At 41.2% G+C, this 23517-nt stretch overlaps 1 protein-coding gene and 1 pseudogene across 1 annotated transcript; one reads left to right on the top strand and one right to left on the bottom strand.

Annotated features, from left to right (window-relative positions):
- The first annotated feature begins 5559 nt into the window (after positions 1-5559).
- On the top strand, positions 5560-7323 carry LOC108705561 (annotated as a pseudogene).
- Positions 7324-10605: 3282 nt separating this feature from the next.
- On the bottom strand, positions 10606-16227 carry LOC121401522 (vomeronasal type-2 receptor 26-like). Its single transcript, XM_041586591.1, has one exon. The coding sequence runs from the start codon at positions 13186-13188 to the stop codon at positions 12316-12318; it is 873 nt and encodes a 290-aa protein (XP_041442525.1). The 5' UTR covers positions 13189-16227; the 3' UTR covers positions 10606-12315.
- Positions 16228-23517: the final 7290 nt, after the last annotated feature.

Consider the following 23517-nt stretch of genomic DNA (forward strand, 5'->3'; position numbering starts at 1 on the left):
CTTCATATAGTCTTATACCCCCAAAGCTCTAATAATCGATCGTGTTCAATCTATCAGGATCACCTAGAGCAAATCCTTCACGGGGTAGACTGTTTTAAGTCCTGTGCATGATAGCTAAAGGCAACTTTAGTGATATTGGGTACCCAAAGGGTTACTGCACTTGTGTGTGCAGATGTTTATAAAAGAGCCGATAGTAGTGGGCAATGCTACTATTGCACCCCCATCATAACCGCAACCCCTCCGTGTGACAGATATGTAGTGCCAAGAGATCTGTCTTCAAGGGTTACGTGCTCGGCATTGCCCCAGTCTAATCACTGTATTGTCTTAAGCCTATCCTTTCACCGTACACCCCCAGCGTTCCTGGCGGGTCTTGTGAAACCATATATATATATTTAGCGACGCTAGTATCATTAAGCTATGCCCTCTCGGTATACCCCCAGCGTTCCTGGCGGGTCCGAGGTAAGGCAAATTACGGCGCAAAAAGACTTTTAAAAAAGCTGATGTTCTACCTGCCTAATTGAGCTAAAATAATTGAGAGGCGCCTGACGCGCGTTTCACTCGCTCAGCGAGCTTTGTCAAAGGCAATCTGCGGCGCGAAAGAGAGTGCATCTACATATAGGTACGGGAGGAGCCGTTGCTATTCAAATCAGCCAATGCGCATTGGTCAAAAACACGTCAGCCAGTGCGCACACTTGCAGAGGCCATGGGGCGGAGCAAGAACTGCTCATTCTATGTTCTCAAACGTCCGCCCCATTGTAGCCACTGTGCTGATATGATACAAAGTATCCACTTACTTCATCAGTATATTACAAAGTATCTGCTTACTTTATCAGTATTTGAGGGAGATGGACTTATATTTGTTACATTTCCTTTAAACGTGACAACCAGTGTTAAATAATGAGGTAACAGAGATTTAAAGAAATGGATATTTAATGTTTGACCAGTCATAAACAATTTTACATTGTATCCAAAATAACACCTGTCACATAGTTATAGGGAACAGGAGACTGTCCTAGGTTATATGCTAAAGATCATTGGAATATCCCGAGTGTTTTAAATAAAAATATTCATGGTGATACTCTCATTCATGCCATCAGGGCCCATGGCATGCAAATTAAAAATCCATTCACTCTCTTTTGCCAAAAGTGACGTCTCCAAATCACCTCCCCTGATGCCAAGAGATATTCTGGATAATCCAGTCACTCGAAGACCCTTGCTGTTATGATTATGACATTCCAAAAAATGTCTACTCACTGGTGGTAATTTCTTTTCTAATTTAATCCATTCTGGTGCTTTATCAATACTTGTGACATGTTCCAGTACTCTTTTTTTCAGAGCACGATTTGTTTTGCCAATATATATTTTATCACAGGGACAGGTCAGCATGTAAATCACACACTCAGTATTGCATGTAAAAAATTGGGTGATATTATGTTGTTTGCCGAACCTGTCAGAAATCGAGGATTTATTATACATATATCGGCAAGCTCTGCACTTCCCGCATGGGAATGTACCAATTTGTGTTGTTTTGTTTTTCTGTTTGCCAAAATGGCTCCTGACCAGTCGATCACGAAGATTGGGTGCCCTGCGACAGCACGTCAGTGGTCGAGGTCCCAATATACTCGATAAGTCTGGATCTGTCAATAGAATGTGCCAATGCTTCTTAAGTATGGAGTCAATATGTGGCCATTGTTTGCAATACGTACTAATAAAGCGTACTGTCTGTGCCTCTTGGTTACCAGGTTTCTTGGTTCTATTAAATAAGCTGTCCCTTGGAGTCCCAAGGGCCCTTGAGTATGCTCTCCTGATCAATGTCAGGGAATATCCCCTTGCAATCAAACGTGTAGTGAGTTCACTGGACCGTGCCTTAAAAGTGGTAATGTCTGAACAGTTACGTCTTAACCTGATGAATTCACCTGTTGGAATGCCCTTCTTTGTGGATATCGAATGATGACTCTCACAGTGTAAAATGGAATTAGTGGCCGTAGTTTTCCGAAATAAATCGGTAGAAATGGTACCATCATCCTTAAATGTGAGGGTGATATCCAAAAAATCAATACTACGATTGCTAATGGTATGTGTTAATCTCACATTTAGGTTATTGTCGTTCAGTGCCAGTAAGAATTCAGCCAGTAATTCCTGGTTACCAGTCCATAAAATTATCAGATCATCAATGTAACGGTACCAGGATGAAATGAATGGTGTGAACCGGGACATTTTGTCACCAAAAACCCAAAAGGCCTCCCACCAGCCCATAAAAAGGTTCGCATAGGTGGGTGCAAATGCAGCACCCATCGCAACCCCTCTCACCTGTAAGTAGAATTTCTCATGGAACACAAAGAAATTATGACAGAGACAGATTTCAATTAAATCAGCCATGAAATCAATATATTCGCTGTCCCAGTCACTCTCTGTTTCCATAAAAAATCTTGCTGCACGTAAGCCATTTTTGTGCGAGATGGAGGAATACAAAGATTCCACATCACAGCTAACCAAAAAAGTACCAGGATCTGCCTTCATATGTTGCAGTTTGTATAATAGATCCCCCGTGTCCTGGATATAAGAGGGAAGGTTCACAACGAATCTCCTCATTTTAGAATCTATGTATTGGCTGGCTTTCTCACATAAATTCCCATTGCCCGATACAATCGGACGGCCAGGTGGTTTGGAGATGTTTTTGTGCACTTTTGGCAACATATAAAATGTGGGGGTGACAAAAAATACATTAAGCAGAGCTTTGTATTCACCTTTGTTAATCAGACCAGTCTGATAGCTATCAGTGATGAGGGTGTTGTACATAGTTCTGAATGTGACAGTCGGATCACTATGTAACTTATGATAACATTGGTTGTCATTTAATTGTTTTAAAGCCTCTGTCAAGTACATGACTCTTGGCCAAATGACAACATTCCCTCCTTTATCGGACGGCTTAATGATAACGTCATCCCAGTCCCTGATTTGTTGTATAGCTGACCGTTCAGCTTGCGTCAGATTGTCCTGACTAGATTTAGGTAGATTCATGAAGTCTCTCATAACTAATTCACCAAAAATATTAACAACTGGACAAATATTTTTAGGTGGCATAAATCGGCTTTTAGGTTTCAAGGTATGTACTGGTTCATTTTGTTCAGAGATTAGATCTTCTAAATCAAGGACAGCTTGATTGAATAATTCGTTTACATTAGCCAACTGAGGAGACGGATTCATCAAATCATACGGATTCATAGGATCCAAATTAGAGGATAATGGATTGAGTACCATTCTATTATGTGCATTGTCATCTTTATTGAAATATTTTTTCAAAAGGAGTTTGCGGCAGAAAAGGAAGAGGTCTTTATACAAGGAGAAAGAGCTAATATCAAAGCTTGGGGAGAAAGATAAACCCTTACACAGGATCCCATTTTGGGTAGTCGTGAGAACATGGTCACTCAAGTTGATAACATTTAATGTCTCCGAGCCCTGTATCTCCTGTTGTCTCCCCTTTCCCAATGGTTCTGTCTCGGATAAGCCCATCTGTCGCGGTTTCTTAGCTCCCTTCCCCCCTCTCCTGATTCTCTTCTGTTGCCTAACCCTAAAAAAGGATCATCAATCCTATTACTATTGGAGGGGTTACTCTGTTCATCAGCTGATTTCTCAAAGGCAGTGAGGTCACTCTGTGAGGTCTGTCTCGTATTGACCGTTTTACGACTCCATTTGTAAATTGTCCCTATAGAGTAGTCCGTCATATCCCTCGTATACTTTTGCTTCTTTTTGTCAATAGTTTCTTGCACTGCTCTATCGATCTCTGAATTAACCCTGGTCATGCGAAGTAAAAACTGTTCATTCTGGGAAAATTCTGAAATTTGCTTTTCCAGTTCACTGATCTTAACCGTCAAGTCTTTAACATTGCGGTTCTCATATTCACAGGCTAAGGATAGGAGTTGCATGGAACATTTATGTAATACATCCTCCCACCTCTTTTTGAAAGGCTCATCTTCAACTACAAATGTTGGGAGGATTTTAATCCTCAAACCTCTGGGGAAGTAAGTGGAAGTAAGTGGATACTTTGTATCATATCAGCACAGTGGCTACAATGGGGCGGACGTTTGAGAACATAGAATGAGCAGTTCTTGCTCCGCCCCATGGCCTCTGCAAGTGTGCGCACTGGCTGACGTGTTTTTGACCAATGCGCATTGGCTGATTTGAATAGCAACGGCTCCTCCCGTACCTATATGTAGATGCACTCTCTTTCGCGCCGCAGATTGCCTTTGACAAAGCTCGCTGAGCGAGTGAAACGCGCGTCAGGCGCCTCTCAATTATTTTAGCTCAATTAGGCAGGTAGAACATCAGCTTTATTAAAAGTCTTTTTGCGCCGTAATTTGCCTTACCTCGGACCCGCCAGGAACGCTGGGGGTATACCGAGAGGGCATAGCTTAATGATACTAGCGTCGCTAAATATATATATATGGTTTCACAAGACCCGCCAGGAACGCTGGGGGTGTACGGTGAAAGGATAGGCTTAAGACAATACAGTGATTAGACTGGGGCAATGCCGAGCACGTAACCCTTGAAGACAGATCTCTTGGCACTACATATCTGTCACACGGAGGGGTTGCGGTTATGATGGGGGTGCAATAGTAGCATTGCCCACTACTATCGGCTCTTTTATAAACATCTGCACACACAAGTGCAGTAACCCTTTGGGTACCCAATATCACTAAAGTTGCCTTTAGCTATCATGCACAGGACTTAAAACAGTCTACCCCGTGAAGGATTTGCTCTAGGTGATCCTGATAGATTGAACACGATCGATTATTAGAGCTTTGGGGGTATAAGACTATATGAAGCTTTTGATGGGCTCCTCCTTTTTGTATTTTTAATTGTTTGTGAATTTTTCACCTTGGTCACTTTTAAGTAATTTAATAAAGGTTACGTTTTATGTTTCACTTTCTGTCATGGGATTCACTGAATGACTAATGGGATGGATTTTGTAAGAAGTAATAATTTGATTTGTTATTATATATAAATAAATTATTTTGTTAAATAGTTGCCCTGATTTTTCACCCTTTGTACCAATTGATTGGGAAGTCTCGATATCGAATTCAGAGTTGGGCATATATTAATTAAGACTCCTCCTGTTTATTACTTATAAGGAGCCTTAAATTATTTTATGTGATTTTATCAAATATATGTTTAAATAGCCTGACATATTTTGGAGGCACTGCTGAGATCGAGATTTTCTCATATTGGTACAGATAGTGAAAAACCTTCCAATACTTCTGTCAAGATAGTTTTTTAATTAACTAATTGAGACCATGAGTGTTGCAAGCAGTGAGAGTGGGAACATCCCAGAGAAAATGATCCATAATGTTGTTCAATTCATATATACACGGTTAAAATTTGATCAAGGGATGGATAGTTGGATTAATGATTTGAAGAAAAATGCTAGAGCAGACCTTAATGATATCTGGGCAACAGACGGCCTGGTTTAATGATATTTAACATGTATGAACTTAGCCTCTAACAGTTCAGACAATGAGAAAATTAATGTGTGCCCTACCTCCTGTTTTATGTGCATTAATGGAAGTAGATACCCTATCAAAAGCTAGAAAAGAAGATGTAGAAAAATTTAGGTCTCAATTACATGAGATAGAATCAAACATCCAACATATGAAATAGATATCTCAAACAAGGAAGCCTTTATTAGGGACTTAGAAACTTATGCTGAACATAGTCGCATAGCATACCGTAAGCTCAGAGAGGATTTTGAAGAATTACGGCAACAGTTTTTATAAAAATCAACAGTCAGGTATATATGGTGTGGAGAGATCTCCTGATCCTCCAATAATCACTCCCCAATATAAAGATTGGGCACCATCTGCTCCTAGAGCCAAACTAATTAATAATGGTACAAGATGTTTTGAGCCGGTTGAGTGAACCTTGCCAAGCTGTGACCACCTTAATAGGTAATCACAGAACAAGGGTTCATAAAGATTCTTCTTCGGACACATCCCCAGAGAGGAATGTGCGGAATCAAATACCTATGTCAAATGTATCCCATAGAAGTGGTGTTTCCAATTCTGATGCAAGGGAAGTTGAGTGATGAGAGATGGCAGGGATCCAGTCCTTTCCCAAACCGGGGAAAGAAAACCCATAAGAGGGGTTCAAAAGAGAAAAATCCCCATTCTCCAGTAGAAAAACAAAATTCTGCCAGCATAATTAAATTTTTGAATACTGCTGTACCAAACCACTTAGAACTATATGATTCTACTATGGATTCATTAAAATTATCTGAGGCAGACAGAATCAGGTTTCTTCCATGGGCCTTTGATGACAAATACCGTCATTACTTTTCCTCCTTTAGAGAGATAGGAATCACCAAATGGCAGTCGGTCCTACATGAAGTTAAATTAGAATTAGATTAAATTAGAATTTGGGCCATACCGAACTATCACTGCTGCAAAGAGAGAAATCTATAAACTTACATCTAGATCTAATCAAAGCCCTCGAGAATTTCTCTCTGTACTTAAAAATGCCTACGGTTTGGCCTACAGAAACCCCAAATGGGAATCTGTGGAATTTAAACAAGTATTCTATGAGGCCTTACCAACCCAGATCAAATTAAGTCTTGCTCATGATCTGGATTTTGAAAACCCTCTAGAAAGACCGGAGACACTGAAGGAACGATTAGTGAGGTAAGAAGAGAACCAGGACAGAGCCTTGTCATGAAGGCCAAGCAAATGGAGGGGCTGGAAGAGGAGAGGGTGTTACATTGTTAAATGCAGCATAGAGATCAAGAAGTATTAGTAGTGAGAAATGTTTGTTGGCTTTAGCTGTTAAAAGGCCATTAGTTAGTGGGGGTTAGGGCAGTCTCATTGGAGTGTTGTTGCCTAAAACCAGATTGTAGGGGGTCCAGCACATTATGTCAGAGATGAAGGAGGTTAGTCAGTTGTAAATTAGACACTCAAGTAGTTTAGAGATGAAAGGTAACAGAGAGAGGTCGGAGGTTATGAAGATTGGAGGGATCAAGAGAGGGTTTTTTAAGAATGGGAATGAGAAGGAAAGATTCCAGTTGAGAGCGAAAGATCAAATAGATGAGTTAAGGCTTTGATTAGACAGGGATTGTCATTGTAGAGAAGTTTGGAAGGAATGGGATCAAGTGGGCAGGTGGTAAGGTGAGAAGAGGCCAAACGTTTTAAGACTTCCTCATTAGTCACAGGGGACAAGCACAGGAGAGACTGGGGAGTGTGGAGGGAGAGTGATGGAAGTCTAGGTGGGTTGAGTAGTGTAATTTCACTTCTGATGTTGTCAATTTTGTTTTTGAAGTTATCAGCAATATCTTGAGTATAGACAGATAAGCATAGAGGGGGTAGGGAAGGGGAGAGAAGAGAGTTAAAGGTGGAGAAAAGTTCTGCAGTTTTTTTTTTAAAGTAAAGTATGTTTTTTGCCTTGGGAAAGGCTGGTGTAAAAAGAGCGCAGGGCAGATTTGTAGCTTCAGAAGTCTGATTCTAAGTGGGATTTGTGCCAGTGATGCTCAAGTGCATGTGAATGTCTTTGGAGAGCTTTTGTATGAGCAGTATGCCAAGGTTGAAGTGGTTTGGGTCTAGTAAATTTAGTTTTTGCAGGAGCAGCTCATTAAGGGCAGTGGTGAGTGTGCTGTAGTAGACAGAGGTAGCCACATTAGGACAAAAGAGGGCTGAGATATTAGAGTGAAGAGAGTCAAAGGAAGAAGAGAGATGTGACAAGTCTAGAGTTTGCAATTCATGGTAGGTACCTGTTTGGGGAATATGACCATATTGTGATCAGAGAGGGGAAATGGTGAGTTAGTAAAATTGGTGGTTGAACAGAGTCTGGTAAATATGAGATCCAGAGCGTTACCATTGGAGTGAGAGGGGGAGTCTGAGCACAGAGATAAGTCTAGGGAGTGAATGAAGTTGCATTGACTAATATGATGGATGGGGTGTTAGATGAGAGAAAGTAAGGAAGCCAAGCAGCAAAGTTGTCAAAATATTGTACGGTTGATCAGGGGGGTTGATATATGACAGCAATGTGAAGTGATACAGGAGAAAAGAGCCTGATACAATAAGACTCAAATCAGGAAAATGAATGAGAAGGAACAGGTGGAAGAACTTAAAAGGTAAAGCAGAGAGAGAGAAGGAAACCTACATCACCCCAGGTGTATTTCCAGGGAGTATGAGTAAGGTGTAGCACCCATACAACAGGGCAGCAGGTGAGGCAGTGTCAGTAGGAGAGAGACGGGTTTCAGTGCGAGTAGGTTAAAGGAATTGGTGATGAAATGGTCGTGTATAGCGGTGAGTTTGTTGCAAATGGATTGGATGTTCCAGATTTTAACTGGGTTCTTGCATATAGGGATAAGAGTTCTGTCACTTTGGAATTTACACTGAATGGGAGGAGCCTGTGGTTGTGATATAACTGGGATGGGGTAAGGGCCAGGGTTGGGGCAAATGTCCCCAGCTGCCAGCAATAGAAAGGAGAGATAGACTAAGTGAGAACAGTTAGTTTGTATGAAGAAGAGGAGTTACCTGGAACAGCTAAACAGAGTATAGACTCCATGTGTGGAGAGGGAAGGAGAGGGAAGGAGATGAAGTGCTAACATTTATTTTCCTTTGTGACTTGTTGGAAGAGGTGCTAGAAAATATTTTAAGAAGCATGAAAGTGCAAAGAGTAGACATACAGGGAAAAACATTGTGTGAAGTCTTGTTATCTCAGCTGGTTCAATGTTGATTGAAGGGAATCCAGTTCCATGAGCCTTGTCCAACTGCCTTGTATGACATTTCCTAGCACTTGTGAGATATTAGCTCCAACTAGTGATGGGCAAATTTGTCCCATTTTGCTTTATTGCAAAATTTGGGAATTTCACATGAAATGGGGAAAAAAATTCACCAAACAAAAGTTATGACATTGGCGTGAATTCACAGGCATCAAATGAATGTATATTGTGTTATAGATGAGCTTGTCTTTATATATAATGGGTGAGTACAATGGGCAGTAACACTAGTTATTACTCCTACAACATTTAGTTATAAATTATACAGAAGCAAAATTGTGCTTTTTATGGGAATATTTAAATGGATGCCCTAAAGTTATTATTTAACTACAACTCCCAGCTTCAGCTGCCAACTCACTTAGCTTGTATGTATTAAACTGCCAGGCCTTTGTGCCAAACAACTCAGAAAAAGAAAAATCAAGTGACAAATATTCAGGGAATTAAGTTTGATGCATCTTGAGTTGGATTTTTAGACCTTCTTCAAAGTCTTTTTCAGGTTTTCTATCAGACAGGAAAAATGGGGGTGGAGCTTTAGATATCAGTCAAGAATGGTTTGGCCACACCCATGCCTCTCTACTTAGAAGCCAAACTGACTGTCAGCACTGGGTTAAGATAAACAGCTTCCCATTCATGACAGTAAATGATACCGAATTTTTAATTGATTGGATTTTGAACGTTTCTTATTTAAGTGACGCAGCTTATATTAAATTTTCATTTTCAGAATCTCATTTAACTCCCATAAGATTTCCTTTTTTTATTGCCCGACCCAAAAGGCATAAGCAATGAGTAAATATCCCCCATAATGTTACATGATTGGCCAATGCTTCTGCCAAATACCATGGCAACTGCCCGTTCACTTATGTAAAGTGGCACAAGAATTCCCTGGTGTGGCTGTTGTTATGTTATATTAATATATTGTTATGGAAGGTAGACCTGGGAATGTATTGTATTGTGCTGAATCAGACAGTAGAAACAATAATAATAATAATAATAATTGTAACACTAATTTGGTTACTGTCTCTTTAAATCACCACTTACCCTTGGCAATCCAGGAGCCCTGAGTCCCTTTTGCATATGAAAAGTACTGGGAACTGGGAATTACAGCGCAGTGCCTCCACCTAGTGAACACTGAGGAAGACACCTCAGGGGGTTACACTAGGAATAATAAAACACACAGTTTGCAATTTGAACCAATATAAACTTTATATAAACAAAAGTAAACACTTGGGCAACTAATACACTCTGCACTCCTACACTGGGGACACGTGGGACACTCCCTAAACCACTATTAGGTGCTTAACTGTTGCTTCACACAGTCCTTGGTAGATATCACAGTCCCAATCCTCCTGGAGGGGTTAATAATCACACAGTTCAAATGATTGTCCCTTCCCCAGAGCTCTTACTGTCCAGGTAGCGCTACCTTATTCCCCAAAAGTACCTCTCCCTTTTGAATGTTGGCAGCAGCTCTCTCGTAGCAGGTAAAGGGTTAAAAGCTGTCTTCAGTATGGGGCCCCACGCTTGTATCCGAGCCAGTATCCTCCCTTGGGTGGCTCACTCACCGGGGGGCTCTCAGAGGAATTCACACTGGAGATCACACTCAGCTCTGCAGCAGGATCAATCTCACTAGTGGCACCTTTCTCCTTCTGAGTTTGCAGCAACTTGGCAGGGGACAGGCTGGGCTCAATCTCCCCATATTCAGCAGCTTCTTCTCTACACCTCACAGTCTTACAGCTACTCACACTGGTTCTCTCTGCTCTCTTCCTGGGAGACCCTGTGCTTTTGGCTCCAAAGTCAGGCACACCCTTTCTCCCCAGGATGCACTGGGGTTCCCAGCCAATCAGGTCACTATCCAGCATGCAACTGGGCTGGATGATGTCACTGGAAGACAAACAGGGGAAGGATTCTTCCTGTCCCCTACATAATAATAATAACAATAATAATAATAATAATACTATTTCTTATCAAACCTCAGCCAGTGTGAATAATGTGCATAAGAAAGAGAAATGTGTTGGTTCTATAGACACAATATGTCTGTGTGTTCAGGCTGAATCTCATAGTGTTTGTTGTTAATTCACTGAAGGGAAATGAAGAGTTAAAGATTGTCAGTTCCTTCAGTGGATCAGTCTGTGCCGGGAGTCCCGGGAGTCCTCACTCTTTATACAGAAGAAATAGAAAAGGGAATTCTTCTTGCTCCTTTTTATTTATTGTTGTGCAGTCCAGCTGTAGAATGTATCTGCATAAGGATCACAGGTTGCTGATCTGAGCATGCTCAGGGAATAGCACAAAACCAAAAGCAAAAAGATGGGGTATAAACAATATAAATGATATAAACAATGAGCTGCTTTAATGTTATCTGTGCCAATGCAGTTCTTATCAGTCCTGCCAAACTCCATTGTTTCTCTTCTTCTCTGCACGTTTTCTGTTGTGGGTGTGGCCTCTTGATATCCCCAGCAAATCAGCTTTCACTTTGCTCTGTCACTCGACTCTTTCTCAATCACTGACACAGACCAGGAACCAGAGATTCTGGAGGGTAGAGTAGGGGAGGCTGCTATAATAATTTGCAAAAATCGTGCAATAAAACCTAAAACCTTTGTATAGCCTTCATATTTTCAATATTAAATAAATCATGATATTCCCCTTTAAGGGTACAGTTTTTGTTATTGGGGTTCTGTCTTCCAGAAATAAAAAGCTATATACTAAAAGCCTTTTAAATTGTTACATCCATAACATTCAACATTTTAGCTTTCATTCTTCACATTGCTCCTCCCACCTGAGTACACTGTATATAATAATGATAATAATGATGATGACGCTTTAACTACATTGTGCCTTACTGCTGTGATTGTGAAGTAAAGAAAGTAATTATGGTTTGTTTAGTATAAAATAAATGATTTTGCTTGATAAACATGAGAGAAGAGGATTTAGAATTATTTTATAGGGTGACAGGTTGTAATAAAAACGACTTACCCTGATGGTCCAGTGGGGACTCCCGCCACACCGTTCTTATTCCTCCTCCATTTTGGGTTCCTAGGGCTCACGCGCCCGCGACCCGTTCTATTTATAGATGCAGACGCGCAGAGGCACGTTTTGGCGTGAAATTCAAACCCCTATATAAGGCTCATTCTGGCTTCAGTACCTTGCCCGTTATAGGTTTATCCTTGTGGTGTTTTGAGCGTAAGCTCTCTGATTCTGATCCTGTTCCTGTTTCATATCTGTTTTTGACCCTGCCTGGCTTTGACTATTCTACCTTCTGAAACCTGACCCTTGCTCTGATTACCGACTCTGATTGACTACCTGGTTTGACATTTGCCTGCCTGACTACAATTATTCTCCGCCTGCCCTGACCCGGTCTCATCTGACTATGATTCTGCCTAGATTTAGGGTGCCAACCGTTACACAGGTCCCCTTTACCATTGGGCACATTTACCTCAACTGTCAATGGCTTTTATTGTTGTTCCTGCAATGGATGGACAGTATTTATTCAACACTAATTAACTATTAAGTAATTCATGTGAGAGTCACTATATGCATGTTTAATTGAAAAATAATTAGATTTTGTTCCCAAACACATACATTTTTGTATTCATTTCACATCTCAATAAGATGATGTAACATTTGGGCAGAAATATAGAGGCTAAAAGTCCAGCACTTGAGGTGAGTATGGCAAATATCTCCACACACACAGTGTTTTTGCCTTTGGTGCTCAGATAGGCCGGGATCATTGTGATCCAAACACTGCAGAAGAGCAACATGCTGAAAGTGATGTACTTGGCCTCATTAAAACTGTCCGGTAATGTCCGAGCTAAAAATGCTAAAACAAAACTAACAGCTGCCAGAAGCCCCATATACCCAATAACTGAGTAAAAGCCAATAGCTGAGCCCTCATTGCACTGAATGATGATGGTTCCAGGGTAAGTGTGAAGGTCCAGTTCCTGAAAGGGAGGAGAAATGGACAACCAAGTCATGCAGATTATTATTTGAATGGATGAGCAGAACAAGACTACAGAATTGGACAGTTTGACTCCCACCCATTTTCTCCATGAGCTCCCTGGCTTGGTGGCTTTGAAAGCAACACAAACCACGATAGTCTTGGCCAGGAGAGAAGAGACAGCTATGGAGAAGGTGATTCCAAAGGTGAAGCTACGTAACATGCAGGTTATATCCACAGGGCGACCGAGGAACAGAAACACACTGAGGAAGCTCAGCTTGATGGAGACAAGGAGGAGGAAGCTCAGGCTCCTGTTGTTGGCTCTCACTATGGGGGTGTCCCTGTGTATAATAAAAACTCCCAGTATCGACAGAGATATAAGAAAAAATAAAGCTGTGATAGCCGAGAAAAATACAGACATCACATTGGTATATGATAAAAAATCTTCAACTTTTGCAATACATTGACTCCTTTCCTCGTTGGGCAATTCCATTTTTGGGCATGGGATGCAAATGTCACTGTCTGTGAATAAAAACAAGAGTTGAGTATAATGTCATGGAGAGTGGTACATATAAATGGATGTAAGGTTGGACTGTATTGTTTAGGCCATGAATAGAAACAGGAAGGATGTGCAGGTCTCTCTTGTGCTGCAGTGGTGTTGTTTTTTAAAGGAAAACTATACCTTCAGAATGAATACTGATATTTGTATCATCATATGTGATCTAGTAAAGAATCCTATCAAATTGGTGTATACAACTTTTACCATGGGCCACCATTTTGTGATGCTCTGTGTCATTGTGCTCCCTTAGCTCTAAGGAGCATGGGAGTAAGATACAGAGCCATGCCCATTCATTGGCTGATATAATTGATTGTGTATGTGTGCACTTGATTTGTGTATAAGCATAATGAAGCATATGAGCTTATCAGAAACTCCCTGGTTTAGAGCCAGGGACCTGCTCATACTGACCACTGCTCCTCCAGGTTGAGCCATAGGAGGAACTGGTGTTTTAGCCTGCCATGTTGTCTGGAGGTCCTTTCCCCATGATCCAGGTCAATTATGGGCTATTTAAGCCTATTACTGAGTTCCTGTCCTGTAAGTATTTACCTTGCACTGTCCTTGTTCCTGACTTCCCTGCTTTGACCTTGGTCTATTATAGTGAATTCCTGATATTAACACACAGATGTGTCTTGCCTCCATATGTTGTGGTGGTAGCACATCAGCTTCTCACAACTAGTTTAACCAACATTCAACAGAGTGAGGACTTGCCTTCAGTGTTTCTTTTTGGGATTATCCAATGGTTTATGGTTTACGGCTATAAGACAGAAATATATATTTGAATATTATTTATTTAGTATTTTACATATGGTCTGTTTGATGCAATATAATTTATCGAGACCTGAAATGTTCAGAGGGATAGTTTCCCTGCAATTCCAGTTTCAAAAATATTAGTGTCAGAAATGCATCTTTCCAAACATGGAAGTTCCTGTAATCAAGTTTTTTTTATATGATCAAATGCAACCACCTTTGATCCCATTAGCTCAATATAAGGTTGTCAATATATAAAAACACTGCTGTATTTGCAATTTTCCCACATTCCATCATAAATAAAATTAAGACTGTGCTAGTACAGTTGAGAAAACAGGCATTGTATCCAAAATACATCCTAACTTGCATTCAGACTTGGCCTCTTCTTCCACCCCTTTTGGCCTTCCTAGATGGCCATAAGATAAAATGCAATTGTCATAAACCAACACTACACATCATTACAAACACACTGCAGTGTCAGCATGTTTTTATATGTAACCGATCTTGCCAGACTCATTTAATTGCCTTTTATGGGGAGGTGAGCAGCAACATCGACACTGGGATGGCAGTGGATGTGATTTACTTAGACTTTGCTAAAGCATTTGATACAGTGCCACACAAAGGTTACTGGTTAAATGAAGGAATGTTGGCCTGGAACATAGTATTTGTACCTGAATAGAGAACTAGCTGACAGATAGATTACAAAAAGCATTCTAATTGAAACTTTTTTTTTGTGGAGTACCACAGGAGTCTTATTGATTAATAACCTGGAGGGGGTCATTGAAAGTAGGCTAGTATGGGTAAGGTCTAGGTGTATGGGAAATGTTATTAATTACACTCACATGATTTATCATGGCACTTTTATTTTTTTCATTAACAGGGGTTATTAACTAAAACTCAAATTGATCTCATATTTTTATTAAAGCAAGCTCAACCAAACTCCCATCCACAATTTTATCTTATTTATGAATAAAATAACTCAAAAAATTCGGATCGGGAAAAAACGATAAAATCACGCAAAAGCACCCAAATCGATCAATTTTTTCAGCTACAGATGCAACCACTTTTTTTGGTAGGTTTAATGCGCTGTAACGCTAGCTAATTAGCAGCAAGCGAGTTATCTAGAGTTGCCTCGGCGCATTTATCGCATTTTCCTTTATTTAAATATGTGCAATACCAGCAGTGGCCACTAGGCAGCCAAGCGCCATCTATTTCTATAGCAGGTTACTCCGTGACTTGAAGACAGAGGAGATCCATTAACTGCCGATTAAAAATCTAAACCAGTGCAAAGAAATGGGCAATCGTTATGGTTATTGTGGTGGACAGCATGCAAAACTATTTAAATGTGTGTGGAACACAAGTTCTGATGGAGAGCTGTAGTTCTAAGAAGTTTTATGTAGGGACAGCTTTATATTGGCACATATTAAGCAGTGCAGGTAGAGTTGCCACCTTTTCCAGAAAAAAACACCGGCTTTTCTATATATTTATCTTTTTTCCCTATTAATTAAATTGGGATCAACCATCATGTTTACCGCGCAGGTTACACAATAAAAGCTGATCTCAACTCCAAACATATTATAATGTAATCTGCACTTACATATTAACTATTAATATTCAATAACTATTTGAATGAGATTGCAGTGTTGCACAGATAAAATATTATTGAGTACTTGTTAAGGTACTATTAAATGGGAAAAGTTTAGCATCTGAGCAGGTCAAGAGGGCCTGCATCACTAGCACAATGAGCGCTACAGCACTTTTTGCACTAGCAGAGCCGAATTTCTGGTTTGAAAAACAAAAATTTGGCTCTTAAAGTTACAGGAGGTGCTTTTTTGCTGCCCTCTGTAACTGGCTGCTCACTGCCGCATGGGGCAAGGTGCTCACCTGTATAGAGTTGCCTTGTGGCTGTCCTCCTAAAGCTGCCACCGTAGACCCTCAATCCTGCCTTGTCACATAACATAAGACTATTGGAGAGATCCCCAGATGTAGAATTTGGTCTGTAGAATGCTTTGGCCTTGTATCTGGCAGGATTTCTGAGACGTCCAGAAAAAATTGTGTTTAGTGGGAGCACTAACCAGACGCTGGACTCAACGTGCTGCACACCCAGCCGCCATCCCATGCGGTCAAATAAATTCCAAAGAGAAGAAGAAAAAACAGCGGAGCACCGTGAAGTCCAGTAAAAGTAATAAAAAATTTAATTTTATTTACTATACATATAAAAGCAGATTACAGCAGCAATAAACCCTGGCTGCCCGCTTAACGTGTTTCGTGGCATCTTGCCACTTCATCAGAAGTTGATAACAGCTGCCTGGTACATATAAGAACAGCAGTGGGGGTTGGGTGCTGGGGTTTACCATGTGCTAAATTGAGAAACTGCCTCACGAGGAAACTTCGGGCGACTTCGGAAAATGAAGCAATCCGAGTGCCTTCCCCCAGGTGTTTTTCATTCTAGCAGGTGCAAGGCAGCAGAAGGCAGTTCAGGGAGATTAGTCACCACCGAAGAAGAGGAGATTTGTCGCCGGACGACTAACCCCCCCGAATCTGCCTGTGTGTCCTGACCCTAAATCCATTTGCCTCTTCTCACTGTGGTACTGTGGGATGAAGAGGTGAACAATGTAGAGTCTGAGTCTCAGTGTGAACAAAACAGGGATTTACAGCCTGAATCTGAGGTGGAACAATGCAGGGGCCAGTTAATCTCAGCACCAGCACAATGTTAAATCTGCACAAGGTACAGAGACACAGCAGCCAGACTTTAATGGGGGCCATACCAGGGGTCAGTTGGATAGCATTGTTCTAAGTGCATCTGACCTTGGTTGCCAAAGACAACACCTTTGCATTTGAAAGAACAAGGGTTTAATGTCAGAGACACACTCTCAGAATCGGGGGGGGGAGATTTAGTCGCACGGCACTTGGATCGCTTCGTTTTTTGAAGTCGCCAAAAGTTTCCACCGAAAACAAAGCACTCCGACTGCCACCCCACTGGCAATTTACATAGCCAGCGGGATGGCAGGGGAAAGCAGTTCGGTAGATTAGTTGACCAAAGAAGAGGAGATTTGACGCTGGGCGATTAATCTCCCCGAATCTGAGCGTGTGTCTCTGTCCTAATAATGTAAAAAGGTTCACACCTAGGACATTTGTTGTAGGAAAGGGTAGAGAAAGTGTTGCATGTGAATTAAGTGTTAAGCAGCGTTAAAAACTTTAAGGCGTTTAAAACCGAAAAGGTGTTGGTGAGGAATTACATTTGGGAGACTGTAAGTACCAGTGTAAATATGAGTGGGTTTGCTGGTATTACTCAGTGTGTGTCTTGTCACATGTATGTGGTGTTGGAGCAGCAGTTCCAGGCAGTATTTACATGTGAGAGATGTCGGTGGGTTTTCATCTTGGAATCTGAGCTGCAGACTCTAAGGGGTGAACTTGCAGCACTGAGAGCATCGGCAAACGAGGGGGAGGAAAGGAGGCTCGCAGAGCAACCACTGGCAGGGGCTAGTGGAGTGGGGGGAGGAGAAGGGGCAGTGGAGGCTAATGAGGGAGGAAGGTTTGTGACAGTCAAGAGGGGGAGTAGGGGACAGAAGAGTAGGGGGGCTGGTCCACAGTTTGTCCAAAACAGCAAATTCGCCGTTTTGGCTGAAGATGCTGGGGAGGAAAACTCCGAACTGGCGTGTATGGAGCAGGCTGACTCTCGAGCACCCCGGGAGGCAGTGGCTCTAATACGGGTGGTGGGGGGAGTGCAAGGAAGGAAAGGCAGGTTCTAGTTATAGGGGATTCAATTATTAGAAAGGTGGATAGGGTAATCTGTCGCAAGGCCCCTACATGCTGAACAGTCTGCTGCTTGCCTGGTGCTAGGGTTCGGCATGTGGTGGAACGAGGGGACAGATTATTGGGAGGGGCTGGGGAAGACCCAGCAGTCTTGGTACACATAGGTACCAATGACAAAGTTAGAGGAGGTGGTGAAGTCCTCAAAAATGATTTTAAAAAACTAGGTTCAAAGCTGAGGGCGAGGACTTCCAAGGTAATTTTCTCAGAGATATTACTTGAGCCACGAGCAACACTAAGGAGACAGCGGGAGCGTAGGGAGATTAATGCGTGGCTGAGAGATTGGTGTAGGGAGGAGGGTTTTGGGTTTTTGGAGAACTGGGCTGATTTTTCAGTCGGCTACAGGCTCTTTGCTAGGGATGGGGCACCTCAATGATGATGGGGCAGCTGTTTTGGGAGAGAAGATGGCTAGAGGGTTGGAGGAGATTTTAAACTAGGTGTGGGGGGGGAGGGTTCAGTAAAAGATTCAGTGGTAGACAGGTTAGATGAGATAGTGGGCAAAGAAAGGGAAAATGGGGGAGAGGAGCACATGTCATATGTTCAATATGGGACCAGTATTAAATGTATGTTTACAAATGCAAGAAGTCTGACTGGTAAAATGGGAGAGCTGGAGGTGCTGGTGCTGGAGGGAAAATATGATGTGATTGGTGTGGCCGAAACATGGCTGAATGAGTCACATGACTGGGCAGTAAATATCCGGGGCTATACTTTGTTTCGGAGGGACAGAGGCAATAGAAAAGGAGGAGGGGTATGTCTGTATGTCAGGCAGGATTTAAAAGCTCATATAAAGGAGGAGGTTATGTTAGAAAATGAGGGGGCAGAAGTCGTATGGGTGGAGTTCTTCACCAATTGTAAAGAGTCCAGCAAATTAATTGTAGGGGTCGCTATAGACCCCCTAATGTAAGTGAGGAGGAAGAGACAAAGCTCCTAATGCAAATAGAAAAGGCTGCTAGTTTAGGTAAAGTAATGATAATGGGGGATTTTAATTACCCAGATATTGACTGGAACAACAGTACTGCCAGATCAGTTAATGGGAACAAGTTTATAAACTTATTGCACGACAATTTTTTAGCACAGGTTGTTGAGGAGCCAACCAGAAAAATGCTATTCTTGATTTAGTGATCTCTAATGAGCCAGAACTTATAGCAAATGTGCAAGTCATTGAACCCCTGGGTAATAGTGACCATAATGTTATATCATTTAATGTCTGGTGCAAAAAACAAAAATATACTGGGGCAACAAAAACCATGAATTTTGGAAAAGCTAATTTTAGTGCCTTGAGGGCTGCCCTACAGAGTATTGATTGGGGCATTAGGTTTTCAGCTAAAAACACAGAACAGAAATGGTTGTCATTTAAACTGATATTAAATCATTACTGTTCTCAATTTATTCCCTTAAGGGCTAAACGTAGAAGCTCTAAGAATCATCCTGTGTGGCTTAATACAGAGGTAAAGATGTTAATGGGAAAGAAGAGAAAGGCATTTAATAACTACAAATCTGTAGGGACAGAAGCTGCATTTAATGGATATAAACACTGTAATAAATGTTGTAAATCAGCAATCCGGAAGGCTAAGAAAAGAAATGAAGAGTTAATTGCGGTGGAGGTGAAAACTAACCCTAAAAAGTTTTTTAAATATATTAATAGTAAAAAGATGCAGGTTGCTCCATTAAATAATGGTACCAGTATGGTTGTAACAGATACAGAAAAGGCAAATGTGTTAAATCAGTTCTTTTCTTCAGTGTATACAATAGAGTGTGAGTTCCCAGGCTCACTTTATAACTGCACGAATGGTTCAGCTCAATCTAGTCAGTGGCTGACTCAGGATATGATTCATAAAGCTTTAATACAAATTAATGTAAACAAGGCTCCAGGGCCTGATGGCATACACCCCCGGGTTCTAAGAGAGCTTAGTTCAGTTTTAGACCAGCCCCTATTTCTGATTTTCTCATCTGGTATGGTGCCTATGGATTGGAGAAAAGCTGATGTTATTCCAATATTTAAAAAGGGATTACGATCTCAGCCTGGCAATTATAGGCCAGTAAGCTTGACATCTGTGGTGGGCAAATTATTTGAAGGCTTGTTAAGGGATCACATTCAAAATTGTGTCCTAGTGAATGTCATTATGAGCAGCAATCAGCATGGCTTTATGAAGGATAGGTCATGTCAGACGAATTTGATTGCATTTTATGATGAGGTAAGTAAGATTCTGGATAGTGGGGGGGCAGTAGATGTGATCTATTTGGATTTTGCCAAAGTGTTTGATACCGTGCCCCACAAACGACTGCTTTCTAAACTAAGGTCTGTTGGGCTTAATGAAGTCGTTTGCACATGGATAGGAAACTGGCTACAGGATCGGGTACAGAGGGTGGTTGTTAATGGGACATTCTCTACTTGGAGTAAGGTTCTTAGTGGGGTCCCCCAGGGCTCAGTATTGGGGCCACTTTTATTTAACTTGTTCATTAATGACTTAGGGGAGGGTGTTGTAAGTAATGTATCAGTGTTTGCAGATGACACAAAACTATCAGCCCAATTAATTCAATCCAGGATGTGGCACTTGCAACAGGATCTTGACTAACTGGCAATCTGGGCAAATGAGATTCAATGTTGATAAATGTAAAGTCCTGCACCTGGGATGTAAAAATATCCACTTATACCCTTAATGGGACTGCACTAGGCAAATCCATAATGGAGACGGAGCTTGGAGTCCTTGTAGATAATAAACTTGTCTGTAGCAAGCAATGCCAGTCAGCAGCATCAAGGGCAAATAAGGTCTTGACTTGTATTAAATGGGGCAGAGAGTCACGGGAGGAGGGGGTCCCACTGTATAGAGCACTGGTAAGACTCCATCTAGAATATGCCCTACAGTTTTGGTCTCCATCACTCAAACAGGACATTATTGTATTAGAGAGGGGACAGAGAAGGGCAACTAAGCTGGTAAAGGGGAAATCTTAGCTATGAGGAAAGACTGGCCAAATTGGGGATGTTCACTCTGGAGAAGAGGCGCTTAAGGGGTGATATGATAACTATGTATAAATATATAAGGGGATCATATAATAATCTCTCTAATGATTTATTTACCAGTAGGTCTTTCCAGCTGACACAAGGTCACCCATTCCGATTAGAAGAAAAGAGGTTCCGCCTAAATATTCGGAAGGGTTTTTTTACAGTGAGAGCTGTGAAGATGTGGAATTGTCTCCCTGAATCAGTGGTACAGGCTGATACATTAGATAGGTACAAGGAAGGGTCGGATGCTTTATTCACCAGTAGCTCCTCCCAGCAGACAGGAGGGAGCCAATGAGATTAGAGGAGGGAAAGGGGTGTTACAGGGAGAGCTGGGAAGTGAATCAGGGGTACAGGCTGATACATTAGATAGGTACAAGGAAGGGTCGGATGCTTTATTCACCAGTAGCTCCTCCCAGCAGACAGGAGGGAGCCAATGAGATTAGAGGAGGGAAAGGGGTGTTACAGGGAGAGCTGGGAAGTGAATCAGTGGTACAGGCTGATACATTAGATAGGTATAAGAAGGGGTTGGATGGCTTTTTAGCAAGTGAGGGAATAGAGGGTTATGGGAAATAGCTCATAGTCCAAGTTGATCCAGGGACTTCGTCAGGAAGGAATTTTCCCCCTCTAAGGCAAATTGGAGAGGCTTCAGATTGGGTTTTTGCCTTCCTCTGGATCAACTGGCAGATAGGTAGTTAATAAAAAAAAAAAAAAAAAGGTTGAACTCGATGGACATGTGTCTTTTTTCAACCTTACTTACTATGTTAATATGTTAATATGTTACTATGTTACTATGTTACTATGTTCATAAGATTTACTGTGGCCAAAGGTAAATATTGAAATGCACCAAATGCTCATTTATCTGAGCACATATGGTGCAGACCTTATTAAAGGGGAACTATTGCAAATATGAAAATTTGATATAAGCTTAATCAGACTGAAATAAGAAACTTTCTGAATACAATCAATTAAATATTCTTTAGTGTTTCTGAAATAATCAAGTTTACCTTCACTATTACTCTCTCAACATCTGTTTCTCTTCATTTTGTCTTCATGCAGCAGTTGGGTGTCAGATATTCACTGACAGTTAGATCCAATATATCTTATAGTGGGCTCCTTTCCTAGCAGATGTATTAGAGCTCACTCAAATAACTGATTCCAGTACAAACAAAATGTAACAAAAGAACTGCCTTTTGCACAAATTCTGCATGTAGAGAGACATAATGTCTGGTGAGTTTAATAGAGTGAGCTCTAATACATCTTCTAGGCAAAATGAGCCTCCTTATAAGATATATTGGATGAAATAACATCTGCTATAGAAGCTGATAGAGCAAGACTGATAAATAATCACAATCAGAATATGCAGACTGTACTGGTTCCTTTATTCCCATGTAATCTAATGTGGATTTTATAGTTTTTTTGTATTATCTAATAAAATGTTTCTCCAGTACTCCAGAGCCAACGGTGTCATTAATATGCAAAATAATCCTCCAATGAGAATCCCAGCTGTATAAATCAGGTTGTTTGTTCCTGAGTTGGAAGCTTTAAGCCCAGTTTCCCAGCACTGAACAAGGCTGTCCTTTATCCCCATGTCTCATTCCAGTGTCATATAATAACCTTAAAATGGCACAATAATCTCTGTATGTAAGATAAGAGCAAGATGGCTGACATAGTGTTGGGAATATAATTTACTTGCATCTATAATTAAGTTTCTACAATATCTATAGATCACTAGGGAGATTCAGAAAATATTCCCTGGAGGGATTCCCATAAATGATACTGAGCAGATACATCCCCAGGACATAGAGACACAGGTGTATCAAGGTTACAGGTACATATAAACCAGTGCTGTCTGTTATATACATTCATTACTGTATTCCATAAATACTGTATGTTAAAACTGTGATGAACCACAAACAATCAACAGGTTAAGTTGAAGGTATTTATTTAGATTCATTTGAGCATTGTCTAAAAAAGTATTTGTGGGAGGATGGCAGTCATATGTTAAAATGATTAATAGATAAATAATAATATAAATAAAAAATAAATATAATATTATAAGTAAAGATGAATAAATGCCAGCATTTTGCTGCTTACATGTGACATATTTGTTGGAATACAGGATATGATGTCACTGACAGTCATTTTGGATGTTGCTTCATTGTATCAATTTGCAAATCAGAAAATGGCGAAAAAGACTTTGTCAAAAAAGGGTAAAGACTGGAAACTTGGGGGCGTGGTTACCTACCTGATGTGAGCAGTCGCATATCTGGCGAGCTCCGTCCCTTGACTGCGTAACTATCCTGATACAGGTCGGTAGATCCTTTATTACCCTGCAACGTGGATCACATTTTGGATCCCCTTCCACCACGCCACTTAATGTGGCAAAATCGGGTGCAAAAAAGGGCGTCGGAAGCAGCCGCAAAGCTGGAGAAGTATGCCCGGGAGGCGCCAACAAAATGGCGCCTCCACCTCAGGGCCTAGCTCTCCGACTACCGCATCAGATCCGAATTCCCAGGAGCTGGCCGAACCATCGTTGAGGGATGTTCTGGAGGAGATTCGCTCAACTTTAGACACCTGTGCCTCACTCATCAGTGCTAAAACAGACTAAATTAAAGTCGACCTGTCCATTATAAGGCACGACATGCAGAAAATGCGTGAGCGGGCAATGGCGGCTGAGCAGCGGATAAGCAACCTAGAGG

This window comes from Xenopus laevis, chromosome 1L (assembly GCF_017654675.1).
Source record: "Xenopus laevis strain J_2021 chromosome 1L, Xenopus_laevis_v10.1, whole genome shotgun sequence".
Taxonomy (NCBI): Eukaryota; Metazoa; Chordata; class Amphibia; order Anura; family Pipidae; genus Xenopus; species Xenopus laevis.

Bases quoted from the DNA above. Each gene is read 5' to 3' on its own strand.
- LOC121401522 (XM_041586591.1), bottom strand. From the start codon at position 13,188: ATGGAATTGCCCAACGAGGAAAGGAGTCAATGTATTGCAAAAGTTGAA.